Source organism: Epargyreus clarus, unplaced genomic scaffold (genome assembly GCF_041222505.1).
Source record: "Epargyreus clarus isolate Ecla_fem2 unplaced genomic scaffold, WU_Ecla_fem_2.2 ptg000010l, whole genome shotgun sequence".
Taxonomy (NCBI): domain Eukaryota; kingdom Metazoa; phylum Arthropoda; class Insecta; order Lepidoptera; family Hesperiidae; genus Epargyreus; species Epargyreus clarus.
The window spans coordinates 6,380,896-6,405,971 of record NW_027332218.1 but is presented as its reverse complement, the minus strand read 5'-3'; the positions used below and the strand labels follow the sequence as shown (position 1 = coordinate 6,405,971).

The window sequence follows — 25,076 nt, the reverse complement described above, 5'->3', positions numbered from 1 at the left end:
ATTCAATTAAAATGTAAATGCTACGATTACGAACTTTGTCTACTACAAAGGAGTACGCGATAAAATAATACTTTCGCTAAAGATGTACTGCATAATATAATTTGACACGACACAGCACAACACAATGCAACGCATTGCAACATATCACAACACAACACAACAAACCACGACACGCTACAACAATCCATACGCAACGCAACGAAAACAACAAGAACACAACACGATACAATACATCATAATACAATTATTAATTGTTGAACAATTATTAAAAGTATATAGTAGTTTCACGTTAAATATGATTACCGTTTTTTAAAATGGAAGTAGCACACGGGCATGCCTGATGTTAAGTGATCATTACCGCCCATGGACACTGGGCAGTCAGCTTCATATAGAACAGCTTACCAGGAGCTTTTATGTTTCGACAAATATGTCTGTTTTGGTATTTGTTTACGTATTTGCCCATACAATTTCATTATATCAGAACTTGGAAAACAAAACATTAATATTTGTCGAAACGTAAAAACTCATGGTAAAGGTACTGAAGCCGATGCGTTGCGTTGTAGATGCGTTGCCGCTGAGGACTAAGTTGGTCGCCTAATAACTGTTTTATGCTAGAAATGTGTGGCAGTGGTACATCCCCAGTCCAAGCATATTGGTTCTATCAACGTTCTTATCACTATCTTCCATACATCTTCTGCATCTTTGTTCGGTAGTGGTCAAACAAGTCCTGTGTTAACGCACACTTAACTGAAATATTCCATTTGCTTTTGTGCAAAAAATAAATTGAATACTGCGTTCAGAGTTTGCTTTTTATCCTTTTCGACTGTTGAAGAGTTTCATAAATGTATATTCGTATTAGTCTTTCTTTAATAGCATTTTACTTTACAACATTGTAAAGACGTTTTTTTTGGGTACTAAGTATAATCAAACTTTAATCTCAAACTAGTGTACGTTTTTCTCATACCACTTTGACAATTGAAATTTACTTTAAATCTTTGAAATTCACATCACAACACACACACACACACACACAGACACACACACACACATTAACATTAACATCACATTCACATCACGTTCACATTAAAATTGCCTGACTATTCGTAGACTTAATAAAGAAAATATTAGAAAAAAAATAAGATTAAATTTTTGTACTCATACTTTATATTTTATAGTTTTTGTATTAATAGTACGCATATTTGTATAAATAAAAAAAAATAAAAAAATAAAAATGATTTATTGCATCAAAAGTAGTACATTGTTTTACAATATTGTTGGGTACCCTCTTTTGAGTACGTTAGTACCTGTAGTAGAGGGTCCCGCTCTTCCCTTATACAATACTAAGTACTACTAAATATAAAATTCCAAATATATTATAATTTAATATAATTATTTGAACAATGTTGAATTTATTTTATTTTATAATTAAGAATATATGTATATAAAATAAATATAATATACTATAGTGGATATAGAGTGAATATGAACTAGTATCTGTGTATTATGTCTGTATGTGTGTGTGTGTGTGTGTGTGTGGATGTGTGTGTGTGCGTACGTGTTCATGTGTGAGAATAAATGTGTTTGCTTACGTATGTGTTTGTGTAAGTGTAAGGTGCATCAGGTGAAGGTACAAAGAAGAGATTCTGTTTCTTCATAATTAAGTTTTTGTAACCAATCTTTTAAACATTTTTTACAGTCATAGTATTTCATAGTGTATATATCTACATCCTGGTTTATTTAATTAAATAGATAAATAGATAGTCTTACGTATTGTCTTGATGCAAATTTACTTTTAAATAGGTCGGTATAGGGCAATGTATACTTTCTACGTTTATTCGCCACTGGAGGCTGATATTTTAAGCTTTTATGAAGTTTTAGAATAGTTGCTGATACGTAAAGTTTTCTTACCGAGAGCAGGCCAGACAATTTGTATAAATCAGAAGTGGGGAATCTATACGGTTTGCAGTACATCACTTTTATCAGGCATCTTTGAGCTCTTTCAAGTTCAAGGAACCTTGTCTTAGCTGCTCCGCCCCATATAGGAATGCAGTAGCTCATCGTAGATTGAACTAGGGCTATGTATACTTTATTTAGCAATGATTTTGTACATACGTGCCGCAGGGACTTAAATATCCAGATTAGTTTCCTAATCCGGGTTGCCATCAAATCCAGATGCAAATACCAAGTTAACCTCTGGTCAACCATAACCCCAAGGTATTTTACATTGGATACTTTATTTATTTGAGGACAGTCACAGTCAGAGTGTAAGTCTGTACATCTATGAATTTTTATTTTAAAGTCAGGTGGTGGTTGTGTTTTATTAGATTTCGTAAAGCAGACATAATTTGTTTTAGAGATGTTCAAAGTTAGTAAGTTCTCATTTAGCCACTTTGCTACCTCGGCCAGACCTAATTCTGCTGTTTTCTTTACAGAGGACCATGTATCTCCTGCGAAAACAATTGCAGTATCATCTGCGTATGAAAACAGCTGCCCGTCCCTAAGTTCCATATTACATAATTGATTTATATATATCAAAAATAGGGTCGGGCCAAGCACACTTCCTTGGGGGACTCCGTAATTGACCGTTATAGGATCACTTATGAAACCTCCAATTTTGACTGACTGTTTCCTATTTTCAAGATAGCTTGCAAAAAGAGACAGAGATTTCCCCCTTAAGCCCAGACTTTCCAATCTCCACAACAGAATCGGTACAGATACTGTATCGAAGGCATTTTTTAAGTCCAAAAACACCGTCAAACACTTTTTATTTTTATCAACATGTTGAACAATTAATTTACTGAGATCCCCTACAGCATCCTCGGTGGATAAGCCTTTACGGAAACCATACTGTGACTTAGAAATGATGTTGAATTTGTCAAGAGAGTTAAGGAGTCTTTTATTTATTACCTTTTCCATGATCTTAGAGATAGAAGTTAAGACCGATATTGGTCTATAATTAGTAATTTCTTCTCTAGTTCCGCTCTTATATACCGGAGTTATAATCGATTGCTTAAAAGCGTCCGGGAATACACCTTTTTCGAAACTTAGGTTAATTAAATCGCTAATTATAGGCACAATTATATCCTTCGACTTTTTCAGGAAGGCGGTTGGGATATTATCCCATCCAGAGGCGCTGTTTGAATCCAAGGTCATAAGGGTACTCTCTACTTCAGATGGATCTGTATCTAATATACCAAAAGATCGCAATCGAGAATCCAAAATAACTAAATTGGTGTGGGTAGGCGAGTTTCCACTATTTGTAATCGACTGGGCAAGAGATCTACCAACACCCGAGAAGAAATGGTTTACCTGGTTTACTGATTTTAAGGGGGATTCCGTTATGCTGAGAAGATTAGTGTTTGGCACTGCTGGGGCTTTAAATCTCGTTATGTCATTAATCGTATTCCAAAGTAACTTTGAATTTGTTGTTGATATAGCTAATTGTTTTTTGAAGTAGTTTCGTTTCAACTTTTTGATTAGTCTACTACAAAAGTTTCGAAACCTTTTATACGTGATTTTTAAAATGACATCACATGGATTAGATCGTAGCTTTTTCTGCATTGAATTTCGTACTCGAATACAGCGCAGGACGCCCTCATTCATCCAAGGTTTTAGAATACGCTTGTTACTAGCAGTGGAGATAGTCTTTGTATGTTTCCTTAAACAAGTCTGTATTACTTCAATTAGTAAGTTAGCCAAGATATTAGGATCACTATGTAAACAACTCATAAAGAGGATATTTTGAAGGGTCAGGCTATGGTAGGCCTTATCGAAATCTATGACAACTTTGTTGAGCTTTATATCTTTCTGAGGTCTTTCATAAGATATTGACAAGAATACCATGCTGTGGTCTGTTATTGTAGTATTAAGCACAGCAGAAAGAGCAGAGAATTTGGTTTTTTCGAGTTTTAAAATAACATGATCTATACAGCTAGACTCCCGCGTCGGGAAATAGTAGGCTGGAAGAAGGCCGTGGAGAGATAATGCATTTAAGTAATTAAGTCTATTGTTCCTTTCGTATGTCTGTTCGGTGGCTCTTGGGCTCAAGTTTATATTTATGTCCCCAGTCAATATTATATTGCGTCGTGAAGAAAGCGATTCAAGATGGCTGTTCAATGAATCAATAAAAGAATCTGCATTAATATTCGACGGTGATCTGTAGATTCCTAAAACAACAAATGTTGACGTAGTCACCTCGATACAGGAAGCACCCGTTAAATTGATTTCGTTGATATTTGCTTCGACGCCATTCTTAATGAAAGCAACGACCCCATCGCACTGATTAAGGTGATTTGTAGTGCAGTGTGATTTATAGTTTATAAGTTGTGGGATTGGTTTGTCTTTGTCAAGTCGGCACTCGGTCAGAATTATTACGTCTACACTACATTTAAATAAAAGCAAATTCACATTTAGGTCATCTAGGTTACGGTACACGCTTCTTATATTTTGAGATATAACGGTAAAACCCTCACAATTAGATTTCAAATATTTAGGTAAATCATCTATGCTACAAGATATAGACATTGAAGTTTCACTTCCGTCCATTTCATTCAATATCTGTAGGCTGTTTTTATTCATAATAGGTTGTTAAGGAAACGGTGAGTTATACGGTTAATTTTATGATACGTAATTAACAAATTGTTTTTTATCAGTGTATGAGTACAAAAAGTGTTGTTTGTGCTATTTTTATAATACATCTTATATACTGTGATTTTGTGTTTAATTGTTTGCCTGGGTTTTATAGTGTTAAAGTGTAGTATTTTAATATATATAATACAATGAAATAATACATAATATAATCTTATTTCAGTAACCTTACTAGTAGAAACCAAAATTTTATGGCTCATTTTCAAGAAAGTGTTTTTTAGTGTTTGAGTACAAGAAGTGTTTTTTGTGAATTTATAAGTAATATATGTTGTGGTTATGTATTTAGTTATTTGAGAATGTTTTATACTGTTTAAATAGAATATTATATTATAAGTAAAACAATGACATAATTTATAATAAAATCTAAGTTTTAAAATCGTGGATACAAAGATGAGTGATAATAACAAATTATTAGCCTTACATAAAAATAAGTTAAATGCCAAAGATAGTCATGACTTTTGCAGCAAGCTGTTTACGTGAGATTCGTTTTTGATAACAATTATTGGTGAGTTTTCATTTTTCCTAACATATATCTTGCCGTAGGATGTCCAGCAAAATTTGTAATCCTGGGATTTAGCAAGGTCACGGGCAAGGAAATACAGGCGCGCCCCTTTCGCTGTTAGTTGTTCCGATACATAAATTGGTTCATATTCGTTTTTTGTAAAACCCAGGTGTTTGGCGCATAATTTTTCTTTATATTTTATGTTATAGTTTTTGGCCTGTTTAAGGAACTCAGTTTTTAACATTGTTGATGATATTTCAGTAATTAAATGTGTTTTGTTTGTGTCGTTTTTCCTGTGGACTCTGTAGATGTCTCTTATGTCCCTTTTTTCAATGTCGCATCCAATGTTGTTGCACAGAGTTAAGAATAATTTAATTAGATCTTCCTTGGACTCATTATGTATTTTTGGGACATTTTTAATTTCGATGCTAGCTTTTCGGTTTTCGCGCTGTAATTCTTCTACTTTTTCTTCTAGAAGTGTTATGTAGTCTTTGTCCTTTTTATTTTGCGTCTCAAGTAGCTCAATTTTCTTTTTTAACTCTTCATTTTGGGATGTAAGAAATGCAACTGAGTTTTGAATATCACTATTTGTAGCCTTTATTTCCATAAGTGTAGGGTGTATTTTCTTGATTTCCTCCTGTTGTGCAGTCATCAAATCGGAAATCATTATTTTTATTTCGTTACGAAAAGTATTAAAATCATGCGCACATTCACTCTCCCTGCCCCGTTTATTACGCTGAGCGACATAGTTTGGCGGCGTGCGGTCCATTCTATTATAGGTATGGGACTTAGTCGGAGTCTTGTCAGATGCGCTCATGAAGGTACCAGGCAATAATAAGTTGCAAGATCTCAACGCTACGTGTTCTCTCTTTCTCACTACGGAGATAGGTCACGCCGTCCCTTTTTTATGCCAATCAGGGCCCGGTGGGCGGAGCTTAAGCCTAGACAAGGATGGCGTTAATGCGTGTGCGCTGGTTTATGAGACAAAAGATTCACAGTACCTTCTGCGTAGCCGATAAGCGCAGTAGTACCAGGCTGACTGCGACGCGTGAGAATTTGCTGCTTATACTTAATAAACGTATGGCGTTGACTCCTGATGAATTCTGCACTCCTATTTTTTTAACTAGATTATTTTCACTTAATTTGAATTTATTTTAAGAAAATACTAATAAACAGTGATTATACACGTTTACACCTTGCGGCGGTCCGGGGGGAAGAGGCGATAAATAGAGGATAAATAGAAATCAAGATATACTAAATAGAAAATGTTGTCATTGAGTTGTTTACCAAACCAAGAAATAAAATTCAGAACCCTTTTGTTATAACTATTTCCGATATATAAAGTGGTTGGTTTATTTTATTTTACAGACAAATGGGAAAGTTGAAACAATTAACTTTACATCAAGCTACATTGAGGGCAATCGTAGACAAATTACTTTGAGTAGTCTCATGACTAATTCAAAGCCACGTGTAGCTTCAATTTATTTGTAGCTTTAATGTCCTATTTTCACATCTGTCTTATTCTATTTGGAACGGATTCCTGCAATGTAAATTGAGACGTGTGGATAATTTGGAAATATTCATTAGCAGTGATCTGAACTCTAGTAGTATTTAAATAGTACATCCATACATAGATAGTTTATACATCTTTGCTGTGCTATTTTGTAAAATGCCAACATGTGAAATATCAAATCTAATTTAGGTTCATGACGATAGGAATTAAAACAAGTGAATTTGTGATTCGAGTGCAAACATTCAATATTTGAAAAGATAATGCACTAAAAGAATCTCGATCGTAATCGCGAAGTCACTTAGGTATGTGAAATGTAATGTCGAAATTAATTACATAATAATATTTATCTCCATATTAAATTGCAGCGCGAATGGCTCTGTAGACTTACACCCCTTATTAATAATCAATATGTCAATGGTTTACCTATCAAAGATCGACATTTGACAATATCTAGTATGACGAAATTGTCATATTCGGTAGACAAAACATTACATAGATTGAATTTTTATAACAGGTTTTAATATATTTAATATTTCACTTTAGACTTAGCTTTCAAAATTTTAAAGTAATCTTACAGAATACGGCTGTAGTATTGAAATCAATAAAGCAATTTACTGACAGTATACAACTCAATGAGTAAATTGTAGCAACTCGGCTACTCATGACTAATTCAGGCTCATGTAGCGTCTATTTGCTTGGTGCTTTAATTTCCGCTTCCAAGTCTTGAAGTACCTACAGTCAACATTCACTTATATTCAATATGGTATTGTCATTTCTTACTTTGGGACTTGTGTTTTATTTATGTATTTATTTATGATTGCGAACTTTCACTGATATTACACGGTAAGCCTAATTCATTAGCGTGGTTACTACCAGTGAATTATATTTCAATTACGCCAATAAACTGAAGTCTAATGTCACTAAATTACACAAATGTCAAAATCATATAAATGTAGAATTACAATTATAACTTATTTGCATCGCACAGTTAACAAGTAATTACCTACTAATACATATAAAATTGTGATATACAATATTATAGTAATTATTTAGAGGCCTACATGCTAGTAGGCTCACGTGTAGCATTCTAGTCTAGTAGTCTCTTGGAGCTTTAATATAAACTTTCTCATCTCACTATTACACGTTGCATTCGCTTCGTACGAGTAATTTGTGGGTATTATTTAAAATTATATTCTAAGAAATCCATTGTCCATGTTTTTATGCGTTTGCTTACAGTATTGATCTCCTTTAATTTAACTTTCATAATGTATAAATAATTGTAATCATATTTACAAGATGGAATTTCATTAATAACGTTTATTCATAAGAACTTTGAGTTTAGTTATTATAAGATAAATGCATAAATACTAATTGCTATTACATAAACAATAACATATAGAGAGAAATCAAGGACGTAAAAAATGCAGCCTCATCTTCTAAAAGTCATTTCTCCCAGGCATGTATAGCATATGTTTCCTGGGAGCATTAATTGTTACTTGTATACATCATAACTAATAGTACATACATTTTGTTCCAAAAGTTGCAGTATTTGTAATAAGACAATTTGTTATAAATAAGGAGACAGGGTTGAATGCGCAAGGTACAGGACCAACGGTATAAATTAGGGGGCTTATGTCAAGCAGTAAATCTTTATATAATAGCGGATAGAACCCTTTGTAATAGTTTGAGAACAGCTAGTAAAAGATACTTCTGTATCTTTTACTAGCTGTGCTTCGGTTTGTCTAGATCTCAAGTCTCAACCGATTTATACATTTAAGGAAGGTAGAGTATAGCGACCCCAGGAAGAATGGCGGTATGTGTGGTTGCATACCGTCGTGTACACCAGAGCGATATGCTCACATCTGTGTCGCTCCCACAGCACTGGGTATGTTTCGAAGGTTTCCTCCTCGAAAACAAAAAAAGGGCCTTTAGTTTTGAAGCCAATATGGGTTTGCCCATGACCATGCGTCCTTCACTTTCCTCATCCAGTTGTGAATAAAGGTCCAGCCCTAGAATAGAAATACGGTTGCAGACATAATAAATACTACTAATTGTCTTAGGTATGAAACCATTAGGTACTGATGCGATATTGGATTTCTAAGATTATCTATTTAAATCGGTCTAATTTAAAATTTTAACAGTCCTTCTCTATTATTAAAAGTTACGATAACTAAAAATAGTGTTAATTTTACTTAAACTTACTTCACCCGACAAGAAAAATGCAAGAGCAGTAGAAATTGCTTAAACATTTATTAAGGCGTTCAATGACTTGGAATACTTCAGAAGGCTTTTTCTCTCAAACTTTACGGCTTAAGCTGAGATAACCAAGTTTAAAAAGTTTCAAACTTTTTGAAACCTCACGCTCAAACAACTCCGAGGGAACAATTGTGCTTTATTCGTTTTTATGCAATATTGGCTGCATCTGACTGACACTTTTTCTTGTCTGTACCCTTACCATGAGTTTTTACGTTTTGACAATATGACTATTTTGATATTTGTTTACGTATTTGCCCATACAATTTTCAATCAGCACCCTAGCGGATTATATCAGAACTATAGTGTCAGTAACGTAACCTTAAATGTTTAAATTGACAAAGTGGCGCTTTATGTTTTGTCTCTCTTTTTGCGAACATGTGAGGTAGACAAAAATACTTGAGCATATTGTTACGTTTACTACGTCTACTAAGCAAACGGAACAGAATAATGGATTGAGTAAATGTAACGTAAAATTGTGGGATGTTTTGAAAACTCATGATAAGGGTACTTTTCTTCTTTATCTATTGTGGCTTACTGCAAGAACTTATTTATTAAATTATTGAAAAAAATCGTTAAGTAAAGTACAAATAAGTTCTTAATATTATTTAAGAATAATTTAGAATATTTAGGGTTATCACTGTAGTTATTTTAACAGTAGAATTTTAAATGGCTTTAGGAATTATATAGTTTTACAAATTTGTTTAAAAGTAGTTATTTTATCAATGCTATGCGTGATAAGATATTTAAAATTATTCTTAAATAATATTAAGACTTATATTTTATCTTTTTCTTAATAGTAGTTAATAATTAATAGTTTCATGAAATATAATAATAATCATAATTTATGGTGATATAGGAACATAAGTACAACGAAATATTTTTTTAATAAAAAAACTTGTTCTTGCTTTTCATTGTTTATTTATCTATCTGTATCTAACGCCTGCAAAGAGTAACGAGCAAAACACTAAAAGGGCATAAAGTACAGTACGAATCTACACACTTAAGAATAACGAACTAATTAAACGTAGAGCTGTTGACTCAATAGGCAGGATCTTGGGCCCTTCGACTGCTATCTGTGATTAAGAGCGCCCTAGAAAGGGTCCAAGTACCTCAGGTCCTAAACACAAAAAGATAATACTCACTGAAGTGTTGTTGTCAATTGGTATGTTACCTTTTTAGGGTTGTCACTGTAGTTATTTTAACAGTGGCATTTTATATGGTTTGAATAAATGCTAAATTATTTTAACTAATAAATATTTAGTCATACTATTTTTTAAACGTAGTTATTTTATTAATGCTATGCTGCGTGATGAGATACTTAAGAAAACAAATATAAAATAACAAAAATTACGAAATGTAAAGGAAATTAATATTGCGAAATAATAAACTTACACGTTATACGATTGTACTTTGAAATTTTTATTTGTTTTCATTGTATAGCACACATTTGAATCTATTTAGATGCTCTAAAAACATTCAAGAAAGGTTTGCAAGTAATCCTATTTTACTCCGTCATAGATACTTTTCCATCCCAGGGGCAACAGATGCCCACCGGCTAAAATCTCATAACGTTCTACTTTGATATTTGATATTCATAGCGTTCTCATACCAAGTGATGAGGCACACTTTCGCATTCTACCGTGGTCTAGCCAGCGCTGGTCCCATTTTAGGAGTTTTCTTCTTTGAAGGAATATTCAGACGCATTAGAAATATTTGATATGACTTGGCAAGGAATCTGTAGTTTGTACCTAAATGTTGTTTTAAGAATTGATCCAAACTTTATTTTTTAGTTGGAAGTAATCTGTGCCTTCTTTAACTTATACGTAAGAATAGTACGTTGAAGATGTTTCAAGTCTGTTTCGTTGGAACGAGATATGCCAAACATTAAAAAATGAATGTTTTAGCCTTTTAATAAAATATTTAAAAAGTGTCCAAAAATACATTCGAAAACTGTCTAAAAAATAAAACAAAATTGTCGTGCAGTAAATATAGTTTAAAGGAGCAAAAGGAAGTCAAACATGCTGCTGACCTGTTACGGTGAAGAAGAGGGTCCCTAATCTTAACGCATACATACGGTTAATTTAAACTACTGGAGGTTAATATTAACAAGCGAATACACGAAGCAGAGTCCTCTCTACTGTTTTGATTGGTATATACAGCGAGGATAAGGTCCGGCCCCTCGCCACGGCCGGTCTTCTCAGCAACATCGGACTCCCCGAGAGTAGAGCTCGTGCATTTGTATATATACTAAAAAATTAAAAAACTTTAATACCGTGATTCAGGTTCTGCGATCTGATTGGTTGGTTCAGCGAATTTGGTACTGCCGTTACAGTCAATGCACTCGCGGTAAAAAGTGTTGCGTGCGAGGCCGTCGCTCGGTCGATGAGTGGGGCATTTATTTTATAGTCGGCACCGCGCTAGGCGAATACAATTGCTAAGCCAGGTAGCAAACAAAAAATGTTTTAGTTTTATTTGGCCGTGATACTATACCTAGTGATATAAGAACTTGGTCTGAATGTAACAGAACTAAAATACATTAATAATTAATAAAAAAGTGAAATATTGTTGAATATGGTGTATTAGAAATTGATTAGAGAGAGATGCTTGCAAAAAAGTTATAAAGTTAAGGCAACAATTATGGCAAATTACATGGAACATACAAACGTATATAACGTATATACGTATATACGTATATAAATCTATTGACAATGATTACCGATTAACTAACCTAATTTTTTTTTTTTTTTTATAATATAAGAGTAGCAGACGAGCATGCAGTCCACCTGATGGTAAGTGGCTACTGCCGCCCATGGACATCTGTAATCAACCCCAGATAGGATTAGATATTCCTACCTGAGGTCGGTCACAGATGCGCCGCTACCCCTGAGGACTAAGCTGGAACGCCTCGGAAAAGTCTGTCTCCCTTACCACACCCTTCAAACCGGAACACAGCAGCGCTTAACACTGCTGTTATTAGGTAGAAATAGGTGTGGCGGTGGTGCCGCCGGAGTCGAACCACAAAGGGTTCTACCACCTTCATTCAACCTTCACCTAATTACTTGAGATGACCATTTTAGCCCTCAGGAGTGGCATCTGTGATCCGCTTCACGTAGAATCTATGCTCTATTTGGAGTTTATAGTTACAGTTGTAAATGGGCAGCAATGACCGCTAAATATAAAGGAACCCTTTGTGGTTCAACTCCGGTTCAACACACCTATTTCTGCCTATTAACAGTATTGTCAAGTGCTGCTATGTTCTGGTTTGAAAGGTATGGTAAGCAGTAACCACTTACCATCAGGTGGACTGCATGCTCGTCTGCTACTCCTATATTACATATAAAAAAATCAGATGGTTCATAAGTGTTCCTTGCTTGGTGTTACTTTAAATTTAAAAATAATGATTAGGTACGTTTTATTTTTCAAAATGGTCAAAATATGCGAAACAATGTCAATGAACATAACAAGATATTAAAACTCGATCGACCATAAAACGCCCCTATTGCTCCCTCGGCAGTACTCTGAATAAAGAATGAAATAACATCCCAAATTTTATGGTTATTCGGCTACAAAACCAACATTTTGATTAAGTGCAATCAGTGAGAATTTCATTAAACCCGCGTTGTCAGCTGCCGTGGTTTTAAAATTCGCGAATTCGTATGTGACGGAATAATTTTCTGCACATAGCATCGCCTAATTAACCACAGTAAAAGCTTTGTTATTTGATTGGGTTATGTAAATCTCATCAGCTATTCATGAATTTATCAAGAACATAATCTCGTTCATTATATTGTGTTGTTATACTTGGGATTATATTCAATTTTATAATACGTTTGGTTGTATAAAATGGAAGAACATTATAGTGTGTGGATACAGTACACTGAAATGAAATGAAATGAAATGAAATGAAATGAAATATATTTATTTTGTATAGGCCAACGGCGGCACTTACAAATTGTCAGTTACAATATTTTCTTAAACTACTTCCGGATCGGACTACACTACATCGACACTATTTCTTTCTTAGTAAGAAATAGTCATATAACCTAAAAGATATAATTTTTAATTCATTCATCAAAATTTTATTAAATCTTATAACAATCAAGTTTATTTTTTTAATTTTAGGTTAGTCAATTACTCGAAGTGGTATATTAATAAATTGCTGACTAACTCCGGTCAATATTCATTAGTCATTAGTCATATTAAATACATAACTAATGCACTCAGCTCATTGTAATAATATTGGTTGACAAATGGTATTGCCTTGCAATGATAATTATATTATCGCGGAATACATTTAATATGGCATAACGATGAATGATAGGGATTAATTTTGAATTATTGTACAAACATTAACTAATAGTAACTGTTAGACTGTATAAGTACATACATAATATATACATTTATTCAAATTGTTTTGATTATGTCTAGTATTGCAATAAATGCCGCCCCACTGCCCCCTTTTTTTCGTGGGAAATCCTGCATGGGTTCCTCACAGCCGCTGAAGCAGCGGAGAGGAAATTCCAGACTCCTACCGGCCATAATCCCACGGTGTTTCTCTAAACGTTTGGGATCTCGGGTACGCTAATAGTACATGTCCGTGGTCCGACTGCACATACTTACCACTGACATATCTTTATCATCACTAGAAAAAATATTAAAAACAGAAAATTCTACTGCTTACTTAAATTCAAATCCTAGGGCATTCCCACAATATTAACATAATATGAGATGTCGTTGGATTCGTCAAAATTATGGGAGTGACATGGACTATATTTTTAAACATTCGGGTTTTTTTATTTTTATAATAATTATGCTTTTAATTGTTTTATTTTGTAAAATATCATTACGATTGTTATGGGTCTCCAAAATACCCGTCTCAACAAGGAAGGGCTATTTTGGGATTAACATGTTAAACACACATCTTATAGTAATATGAAGTCTTCAACAAAGTTTAGGGCTGTCAGTCTCATGTTTGTGTTCTTGAGTTTGTCTGTTGTTGATTGTTGATATTTCTCCATTGTTGTACATAATACAACAGTGTACCCATTGTTCGTAGAGGACTAGTTTAGAAACTTGGTATTTGTTTAGTTGTGTTTTATTAAGAGATCATCTGAGTCCTCAAAAGTGGCAATACATCTTGATCGGCTTCACGTGGAAATTCTGTTCCGTCTTTAAAATCCATTCAAATTATTTTGTTATTAGTATTACTTTCAATAGTTTGTGTTATTTTCATAATGTGTTATTTTTATAATAATAAGTTCTTGTTTATATAGTCACTGGCTGTTACGAATGTATGAGTTAGCATAAAAAAGAAAAAGAACGGACTTGATGTGAGTAGTATTTTGCGCGGGAATAATAAAGTGGTAAATTGGATCAAGAAATAGTTTTATTTTTTAATTTGGAGTTGACAACAGATATAAATGAAAGTGATCACGTACAATCGGGTGGACTGCTTGTTGGTTAGCTGCTTCAACCTGACAAAAAAATGTAAGTTATGTAACTATCGGAAGCAATTAAATACAGATTTTACATAAAACAATAATTCTACCTAAAATTTAGCACATATTTCAATTTCTAAGACTAAATTAAACTTATCCGTTTTAAATTAAAATACGTACGAGTAAGGGCAAACTGTACTATGTAAATAAAACGACTCGAGTGGACAAAGAGACTCGAGCTATTACGTAACACTCGAGCTCGCAAAGACTAAGTTATCTAGCCTTGGGAGTCCTGTGTAATGAATCGAATCTTGTAATTAATCATTTAAATCCATTTATATAGGGCTCAAAGACTCTAGTGTTTTGCAAGTATATTTGGTATACTTAGGTACATAATATATGAATGTAATTGCTTCTTCAATAAACAAGTTTACGTATAACTATTTTGTTGCTAAGACTACGATTTATAGCACGCAATAAATTTCAATATATTCTTGACTAGAGTCTTGATTTAAGATTGATTGATTTCAGATAACCTTGAATCTACTCTTCAATTTATATATTTAGGTACTATATACTCATTTATCATACCGTACGTACTCAAGTCTTTTAAAACTTATTTATCGTCGAAATGGTAAATATAGGAAAAGTAAAATTTGTCTTTACAAATTTTCAAACTTTTTTGAGCAATAAAAATTAAAAAAGTTGACATAAAAGTAAAGCTAGCCAAAAATGAATTAATACTAAGAGATTAATGCAATTTGACCGACATTTTAACTTTCTGACACGTGATTATCACGTAATGTCGGGGTTAAATTGTGATCTGAAATACGCATGATTTAATTAATGTGACATATTGCAACGGACATTTGGTTAATTACTAAAGTGCACAGGCTTGTGTACTTCATTGTTCACAAGTGTTTCGAAAAGAATTATCAGAATTTACTATTTGCATTTATGTATTATTTATGTGCATGAGCAGTGATAGCCTAGTGGTGAGGAAATTCTCCTCGATCCTCCTCCTCTCACTCCTCATCTCCTCCTCCTCGGCCTCTCGATCAAAGGGTCCGAGGTTCAAATCCCAGGCACACACCTTTGATTTTCACCTTTGATTTTTTGTGCGTGTTAGAAATATATAAACAGAGTATAGAATAGAAAACATGGTGCGGAAACCTGCATATCTGAGAGAATTTTAAAAAAAATCTCAAAGGTATGTGAAGTCTACCAATGCACACTTGGCCAGCGCGGTGGACTATAGCCTAATCCTTCACATTCTGAGAGGAGACCCGTGCCCAGCAGTGGGACAGTAATGTGTTGATGATGATGATTTAGCGTATGTCGTGTGTCGCGAACAAAATTAATTAGAATTTTCAAAGATTTGCGTAGTATATCAAATTGCGATCCTATAATGGTAATCAGCCAGCTGTAAAGAATAAAACTATAGGTAAAATGTAAATAAAATAAAGTTGTAAATCTATTCGCTTTAATAAAATACAAGTAAACATGGTTGATGAGACAAGACAAGACCCTTAAGGGGTAATGAACTAAGGACCTTAAAGCAAGTGGTAGTAGAAGAGATTAGCGGAGAATTTAGTGTAGTTAACATTTGGCAAAAGGGCCATTCAAAAGCCTCTAGTATTGAAATATAATGACAGCTAACGATTAAACTTGATTTGGCGAGATTAATTTGGTTCGCAAAGGGAGAATTCCCGCAAGGCTGTCTCAAGTATCGAGGTTGTAAATATCTCAAGTGCTAAGCTTGTACATCTGATAGGTACGCAGAATATTTGTTTTTTGTTACATATATATATTTTGATGTAGATCTAACGAAATCATTTTGTTTGAGTTCGTTTTTGAATCATCGAATTCTTAAGACAAGCTCAAACATGATAGGTCTCTTATTTAAGTCAAGGAAGAGTAGTAAATTAGCGGTTAGAGATGTATTGTACTCGTAAAAGTTGATGATGAAAGAAAGTTTATTTTTGTAATTTCTTAAGAGCATTTAATACATGTGTAATTGCATTACGTTCACTGTTATTTCTAGAAGGTAAAACACACCGCTTCATCACACTACTTGCCTGTTTAATATACATGAGCGTAATGACTGGCAACAATCAGGTTAACACTAAACCGCGCACGCGTGACCCAATTGCCACCTTTGCACGCTTCTAAATGTAACACACAATATAACAGTTCTCAAATAAATTTGCTTTTAAAAATATTTTTAATAAAAAAGTTTTTATAGTAGTTTTTGTATTCTTTTCAGTAATCTCTCATTTACTATTTTTATCATGGAGGTGAATAAGCTTTGTAGTAACGTTTTTTGTATTCTTCTCAGAAAATAATTTATTTGATACCCATGTTATAGAGGTACATAAAATGCATCCAGTCGCCATTTTGGGGCGTCTGCATATTGGATTAAAAATGATTTCACTACACTAATCATTAATTGTCATCCAAAAGAAACGTACATCGAAAGCTATAGCCCAAATTACCGTAGGGTACAGTTGCCTTCAGTAGTATAAAATGCGAGATATGATCCTTAAATACAAAAGAACTAACACAGTATTCTATTACATGCATTGCTATAAATTCTAGAAGGTAAAACACACCGGTTCATCACACTACTTGCCTGTTTAATATACATGAGCGTAATGACTGGCAACAATCAGGTCAACACTAAATCGCGCACGCGTGTCCCTATTGCCACCTTTGAACGCTTCTAAATGTAACACACAATATTTATACAGTTATCAAATAAATTTGTTTTTGTAGTAGTTTTTGAATTCTTTTCAGTAATCTCTCATTCACTATTTTTATCATGGAGATTGGAGGTGCATAGAAAGAATTGGGTCGCCATCTTGCGGCGTCCGTTACGGATTTAGAATGATGTCATTAATCATTAACTGTGATCTAAATCAAACGTATCTTTACATACGTAAGAACACAGTATCGTATTACGTGTATTGCTGTTATTTGTAAAGGTAAAATACAATACTTGCCTGTTTAATATACATGAGCGTAATGACTGGCAACAATCAGGTTAACACTAAATCGCGCACGCGTGACCCAATTGCCACCTTTGCACGCTTCTAAATGTAACACACAAAATTTATACAGTATTGAAATAATATTATTTAATCTTACTTTTTGAAAAATAACTTAGAAAATAGTTAACTATTTTAAAAAAGGTGTGGCGCAGTCGAACCACTAAGGGTTTTACCACCTTCCCTACTTTCTCTTTAATTTTCATTAGGATAGTCTTAAATAAACAAAATAACGTACCAACCCAATTGCTGTTAGTAATTTAGTATTGTATTGTAGTAAAAAAGATGTAACATTCCTACAGAAGAACATTAATATCTCTAACTCAATAAATAGTAATAAAAGCAATCTAGAAAGTAGTAATACCGCCTAAAAGTTTCAGTGATTTGATGGAAACAATCACAAAAGTTTATTGCTAAGAAAGAAATTACCTCATACCTTTTCTTAACTTCAATAAAATGATTTATTTCTTTACAAAGGCATTTTACTGATTTGTTTCATTATGAGTATGTAAGCGATATACGATATACAAAATGTGATATAATCATAATCATCATCATCACCATCATATAATATTATGTTCGTATAAGAAATTAATTATCCACCACGTAGTCAACCACGTTGGCCAAGTTCGAATTGGTAGAGTTGACATACCTTTGAAAACGTTTTGTTAAGATTTCTCAGGTACGCAAATTTCCTCATAATGTTTTCTTTCATAGTTTAGGCAACTATTCATCAATTTCTAATTCGAATTCCTTTGTTATATGTACGAATGAAAATATCGTTTCTCGGTGGTGGTAGAACCAGTCCTTTAAGCTAGAATACATGTTCACGTTTCTTTCTCCCGTACAATTCTTCAGGGAAATATTAAAGGAAGAAACATAGGCTTCTGGCACAAAAGGCTCGTAGATATGAGAAAATATTATTTTTATTTCGAAGATGGAAATAAAAATTGCAAAGAATACGCTGAGCCATATATAGGTTTTACGAGTATATACAACATATGACAGGGATTAAAATAAAGAAATTATTGAAGGGGATAACATAATATAATCTACCTGTTGTTTTTTTATTTTTAATGAGAGTTGAATAATTTAGTTTAATTTAATTGTGTAGCGAAGAATGAATACTACGAATACTGCGCGAACATATGTTTGTCTTTATAATAATTACAGATTTTTGAAGGCCTTTTGTAGTTTTGACTCTGAAGGTACTATCGCCACACCTGTTTCTGCTTAATAACAGCAATGTTAAGTATTGCTATGTTCAGGGCAAGGAAGACATTTAATACTACTTACTCGAGGAGATTTAACATAGTCCTCAGGGCAACGCATTTGTGGCAAACCACAGCTAGGGCTCTATTTTTATCTGGCGTTGATTACAGATTACCATGGGCGGCAGTCGTCACTTACCATAAGGTGGACAGCATGTTCGTCTGCTACTCTTATTATAAAAAAATGTGGACTGTAAACTTCCTTCGATGACTTCCACCATTACACAACTTCAGACGTTTCTAGGTTCCTTCCAAACAACCGTAACCCAAAGGACGGTGTTACCACTAGATATTAATATTCATCACTGCAAATGCTTTTTTAATTTCATTGCCGCTAAGCAGCCCCTAGTCGATCGTGCGTTACGTGCACGTAACGTTGTATAATACGAATAATTGGGTCGCGCGTTCCGCTGCCATTACTGTGGTGCTTGATTGTTGCCGGCCGTTACCCACGTGTAGAAACACTGAATAGTGAGTGCATGTGTGCATGGTAAGTAGCAGATTTAGTGTTATGATTTGTTTTTTTTTGTAGTGAGGTAATGTTAAGCCGATCAATAAGACAATCCGATCAAGTACAAAAAATCTATACTAACAAATATAATTTCTATACTAATGTTAATGTTCAATTGGCTGCAATTTTTTGGATATGTATGTGTATTTGTAGTTCTTTGGCATACCCGGTATAGTTTGACGATTTATACTCGTACAAACTGTTGGAGTAACAAATGCTATAACATATGCATATGCATAAGCAGACGGGTTTGTTGTTATTATAATAATTACTAGTATGTATTTTAATCATGTTCCAAGGATATTCACAAGTCGTTCTTAATAATTGGTTATGGCGTAAAGTTCCTATATAAGGGTTGATGGAGTAAGTTTAGAAATAAAGGGTAAAGTGTTATTAAAAAGTTATCTATTGGGCTTTCCAAAATTATAAGATATCGAAAGATAACAATCGATTTTGCTTAGTATTGTTTGTTTCATATGCATTTAATACATTTAAAATTATTATTGTTCCTCATTTCAATAAGTTTACTTTAGGAATTCGTAGTCACAACATGGCATATAAACATGCAAATATATACCAAATAATTTCTCAAAATATTTGCTGTTTCTACACTGCCTACATTAACAAATTGAGAGTGAAGTATTTAAATAGTTACGTAACTCGCTTACCGTTTCGTGCGATTTAAATCTAGCGCGTGCAGTCGCGATCTGAAGGTACGATCTCACGCGAACTAAGCATCATACACATTACGTTTTTACGACCTCTTGTGTATTTCGTAGTTTTACACCGATTGCAGACGTCGGCACGATATTATGGAGTTAAGTTTGGCTCGGGTCATTGCGGTGGGTAATTCGACTCGATTTTCTTTTCATTAAAGAATTTTGTATGTAGTACTCGTAAATGCTTCTCTTAAATTTCTGCTGACATTTGTTATGACGCAGTACCGTTACTTAATATGAGTTTTTTCGATTTTACAAAAATTACTGTTTTTGTTTTGTACTGTTTAGCCTTTCTATACAAACTGAAACAATTATTGAGCTGTACTATATAAGGTATCCAAAAAATAACTAGTGACCTGACGTGCCTTATGATGCACAGATGTGCGCATGAAGTTAATCTACTAACGTTCACCCATCTGGCACCCAATAGCGGTTGACGTCGCTTAACATGGTTTTTAAATTATTATTGTCCCAAAAATGCTTGAAATTTCTCAAAAATGTAATGCTTCAAGACAAGGTAACAGAGTCACGACATAGTGTGTAAACATAGATATACGCTATAATTTGCGGTGGGTAGTTCGACTCGATTTTCTTTGCATTCAAGAATTTTGTATGTTGTACTCGTATATGTTCTCTTAAAGAATGCCCATTCTTGGTACTGATTTTTCTCATACGTCAAAATGAAAGTAGATAATATTAAAATTATTTTATTATTTTTTTACATAATTTGTCGATCAGAATAGTTTCTTTGAATAGGGGATTCCATTTAAGATAAAATAAGACGAAAATTAAATGTTGATTGTTGTTCTTAAAAATTAAAATGGCGGCATTTTATACTCGGAATTCAATACGATCTTCGTTTCGTGCGATTTAAATCTAGCGCGTGCAGTCGCGATCTGAAGGTACGATCTCACGCGAACTAAGCATCATACACATTACGTTTTTACGACTTCTTGTGTATTTCGTAGTTTTACACTGATTGCAGACGTCGGCACGATATCCTGGAGTTAAGTTTGCTCGGGCAATGCGGTGGGTAATTCGACTCGATTTTCTTTGCAAGAATTTCATATGTTGTACTCGTAAATGTTTCTCTTAAATTTGTTGTTGTTACGAATCAGTACCCATTTTCGTTTTTACAAAAATTACTGTTTTTGTATTTGTTTACGTAATTGCCCATATTTTTCCAAACAACTAAACTTTTTTCCTGGCAACTAAACAACTGAGCTTTATTCTGACGCATTTCTAAGACACACAGACTGTATTATCAATATATGCAAAATTTCATTCATAGTTTTATTACAACCTCACTAATAATGCACTATTTAGTTAATAGAATAATTTAGCGTTAGAGTGCGTTATACTGACGAAATTATTTCAAGACGAAATAGGTTTTTTTTGCAAAAAATATGATCCTGAAAATATTCGAACTAGTGTTTATTGCGACGAATAGTCTTTCTTTCTATTTGGAATGCTTATAATATTATCAATGAAGCAAAATAGACGCTTTTGCGATACTTAAACGGATTTGTGCCAGCCCTTACGTTTTTCTTCATCTTAAGTAAGAAAAAGTGGAAACGCGCGACTAACTTTGAATGAAAATTTTGTTTCATTTAAAGTTGCCAGCATCCACAACCCAAGCCAATTAAAATAAGGTCTTTATTATCATATTTGCTTTTAAACTTAAATAAATGTAGCGTTTTACAAACATATTAACTTGTAACTTGTTTATTAATTGTTTATTGTACCTACTTGTAATTTTAATTTTTCATAGTTATTATTTAGTGTAATCCATTCTTGGCCATATTATACGTAACAAATTGTAATCTTCTTTTGTCGATGTGTAACGCTGTTGGATTGCCAATTAAATGAATAAATAAATAAATAAATATTTTACTATACGATACGGTTTTATCACAAATTTGACGATTATTTGGAACATCAGGATAAAACTCATCATCAACGCAATACTGTCCCAGTGCTAGGCACGTGTTTCCTCTCAGTATGAAAAGGATTAGGTTATATATATATCATAGTCTGACGCACTGGCCAAGTGAGAATTGGTAGAGTTCATGTACCTTTGAAATCTTTTTTTCTTTTTAATCTCAGTTACGCAGGTTTCCTCACGATGTTTTCCTTCACGATTTCAGAAAATGATAATTAATTCACACTTAACTTCACACATAAATCAGAGGTTGACCCGGAATTTGAATCTCGGACCTCATGATCAAGAGATCAAGTTTCTTAACCACTAGGATATAACTGATTTTAGGCTACAAATATGAAAACGTTTTATGAAATCTTCAAGGTTTCAATCAATATGAGATTTATAGCCGGTATTAATAAATAGAAGGGAAATACAATCGAAGGCTGATTATATCCGGTACGTTGTGTTTTTAACGACTTAAATGAGTTCTATTATTTACTATTGAAGAAGAAAATAATACAAGGATCACAAGCCTACAATAATGGAGTTTTAATATGAATGTACTTATTATTAGATATACAATAAGGAATGGAAATATGCTAATAACTTCGATGAAAAAAATGTATTTTATATCTAATAATAGGACTACTGCAAAAAATTAAAAAAACTGCTTAAAATATAGCCAGTCACTTCGAACATTTAGACGAATCCAATTACAACTTATATGTTAAAATTTATGCCGTTTATGCTGTAGGGCGTGCCAAAAAAGGAGACATACGCTCAAAGAGGCTACCACCACCACTACCAGGCTATCACCCCTATCAAGTCGACCTTCCTCTGGTTCGTTTTGCTTCGTCATTTCTAAAACGCCAAGGAGTGGAATGCCCTGCCGGCTTCTGTGTTTCTGTATATAATCTAGGAGTCTTCAAATCAAGAGTGAATAGGCGCTTCTAGGCAAGCGTGGCACATCTTAGGCCTCATCAACGTTTACCATCAGGCGAAATTGAGGCCAAACGCGTGCCTATCCACTAAAAAAAAATAAGAAGGTGGTAGAACCCTTTGTGGTTCAACTCCGGCGGCACCTCCGCCACACCTATTTCTGCATAATAACAGCAGTGTTAGGCGCTGCTGTGTTCCGTTTTGAAGAGTGTGGTAAGGGACACTATCTTTTCCGAGGCATTTCAGCTTAGTCCTAAAGAGTAGCGGCGCATCTGTGGCCGATCTCAGACACGAATATCTAATCCTATCTGGGGTTGATTACAGACGTCCATGGGCGGCAGTAGCCACTTACCATCAGGTGGACTGCATGCTCGACTGCTACTCCTATATTATATAAAAAACAATTAAGTGGAAAGTGCAAAAAGCGCTTAAAGCCAGTACTCGAAGGAAATGCACTTACGATAAAGAATCGATGCCAGACACTAAGTAATCCACTTTGTTACTGTATAGGGTAGTTAAAAGTGCATTTAGTCGCCGAGGGTTTAGTAATGGCTTCTATATCCCGGTTTAAGGCTATGAAAATAGAGAACAGCTTAAAAGTGTCTACTCACAAATTTATGGTGTAAAGGTTAGGTGTTAAAGATTTTTATTAAGTGCTGGACCTATTTCTGTAAAGTGGTAGAACTAAATTGGTTCTATGGGTGAGGAACTACCACCAAATTATTTGTAAAGTTAATAGTAGTGCGGATCATTGAAGAGATGCTTACGTCGACCGAATTACATATGAGGCAATTGTATGTGATCAGCTTTGGGCAGAACTACTGATCTAAATGGAGCTGGTTTTGACGGTGAAGAACCCTTTGTGGTTCGACTCGACGGCTTCACCACCCCTCCTATTTCTGCCTCATTACAGCAGTGTTAAACGCTGCTGTGTTCTAGTTTGAGGGATGTGGTAAGGAAGACATACTTTTCCGAGGCGTTCCAGCTTAGGCATCAGGAGTAGCAGCGCGTCTGTGGTCGATCTCAGGTAGGAGTATCTAATTCTATTTGGGGTTGATGATATTATAATTTAGTTGATATTATAAAAAAGTCCATGGGCGACAGCGACCACCTACGATTTTGCTATCAATATTAGATTTGATAAGTCTGCAGTGACTACTAAAGTCAATTTACACTTCTCGCAATTACTTTTCATTATCAATTTGTTCTTTAATATCCAATAAGATTTTCAATTACATATTGCTAATGGCAATGACACTTATAATATGAGAGTTATGACGTATAAGCATACACGAAATTCAACGATTGGTGAGAGACATCAATCGTAATTAGTATTTACTTTCTCTATTTCCTTGAGTATAGGTTATTTTGGTGGTTTTACGTGCTAATTTTTTGTTTATCTAATGTTTCATTAGAATAGTCATAAGATTGACAATATCCAATTAATCCAATTAGAATATTATTTTGCTGGTAGAGCCTTTTGTGGGTCAATTGGACTACGTCTGGCCTTCTAGTTTCAGTATTTACGCTGCGTTCTGCCTGTTTGAAAGCTTTAGTAAGATAGATATAGATATTTTTACTTAATTTTATAACTTTTTATGGTCATCAACTGTCCTACTTATTCGATTGTTATTTCTATTTCGTAACTAACATAAAGGCATGAAGTATTCTAGTGAATAAATATTGTTTCTGTAATTTATTACACATTTATATTATATTTTGTTTATTTTAGATACATCATGACCTTTAGTAATGTATAAATATAAAACTACTTTAAAAATAGTACATTACAATACGAGGACGAAAAATTTTTTTCTGACAAGTGTGAGTTTGCAGGCCGAGCCGCAGGCGAGGACTGCAATCACACGAGTCAGAAAAACATTTTTCGTCCGCGTGTTGTATAAAATTTTATATTACGGGGTCGGAAATGGGGGTTTTGCGCACGCGAAGCGTGCGTAAAACGTCCATTTACGCACGCCGTGATATAAAAATACTAAATGTTAAGTACAGGTTGCGGAAAATCCAAGTCAAAGCCAAGTCTCTTGTTCTACAGGAACATAACTAGGTAAAGACAATTACTGTTTTTTTTTCATTATCATTAGTTATGACCTTCAACGGTACGTATTAAAAATCGTTATTAAGTTTATCGTATTAAGCATTAAATTTGAAGAATATTTAGTTTTTCATAAGGAATTCAAGAAGTAACTTCATCACTTTATAATTAATATTACACATACGTATTAATAAACTAACGAACAGATTTTTTTCAGATGAATACAATTGCCGGTTTCCGTTGCATAACGTATGGT

The 25,076-nt window shown here is 33.9% G+C and overlaps 1 protein-coding gene across 1 annotated transcript; it reads right to left on the bottom strand.

Annotated features, from left to right (window-relative positions):
* Positions 1 to 3,923: 3,923 nt before the first annotated feature.
* On the bottom strand, positions 3,924 to 6,013 carry LOC140745399 (uncharacterized). Its single transcript, XM_073077237.1, has one exon. The coding sequence runs from the start codon at positions 5,964 to 5,966 to the stop codon at positions 5,097 to 5,099; it is 870 nt and encodes a 289-aa protein (XP_072933338.1). The 5' UTR covers positions 5,967 to 6,013; the 3' UTR covers positions 3,924 to 5,096.
* Positions 6,014 to 25,076: the final 19,063 nt, after the last annotated feature.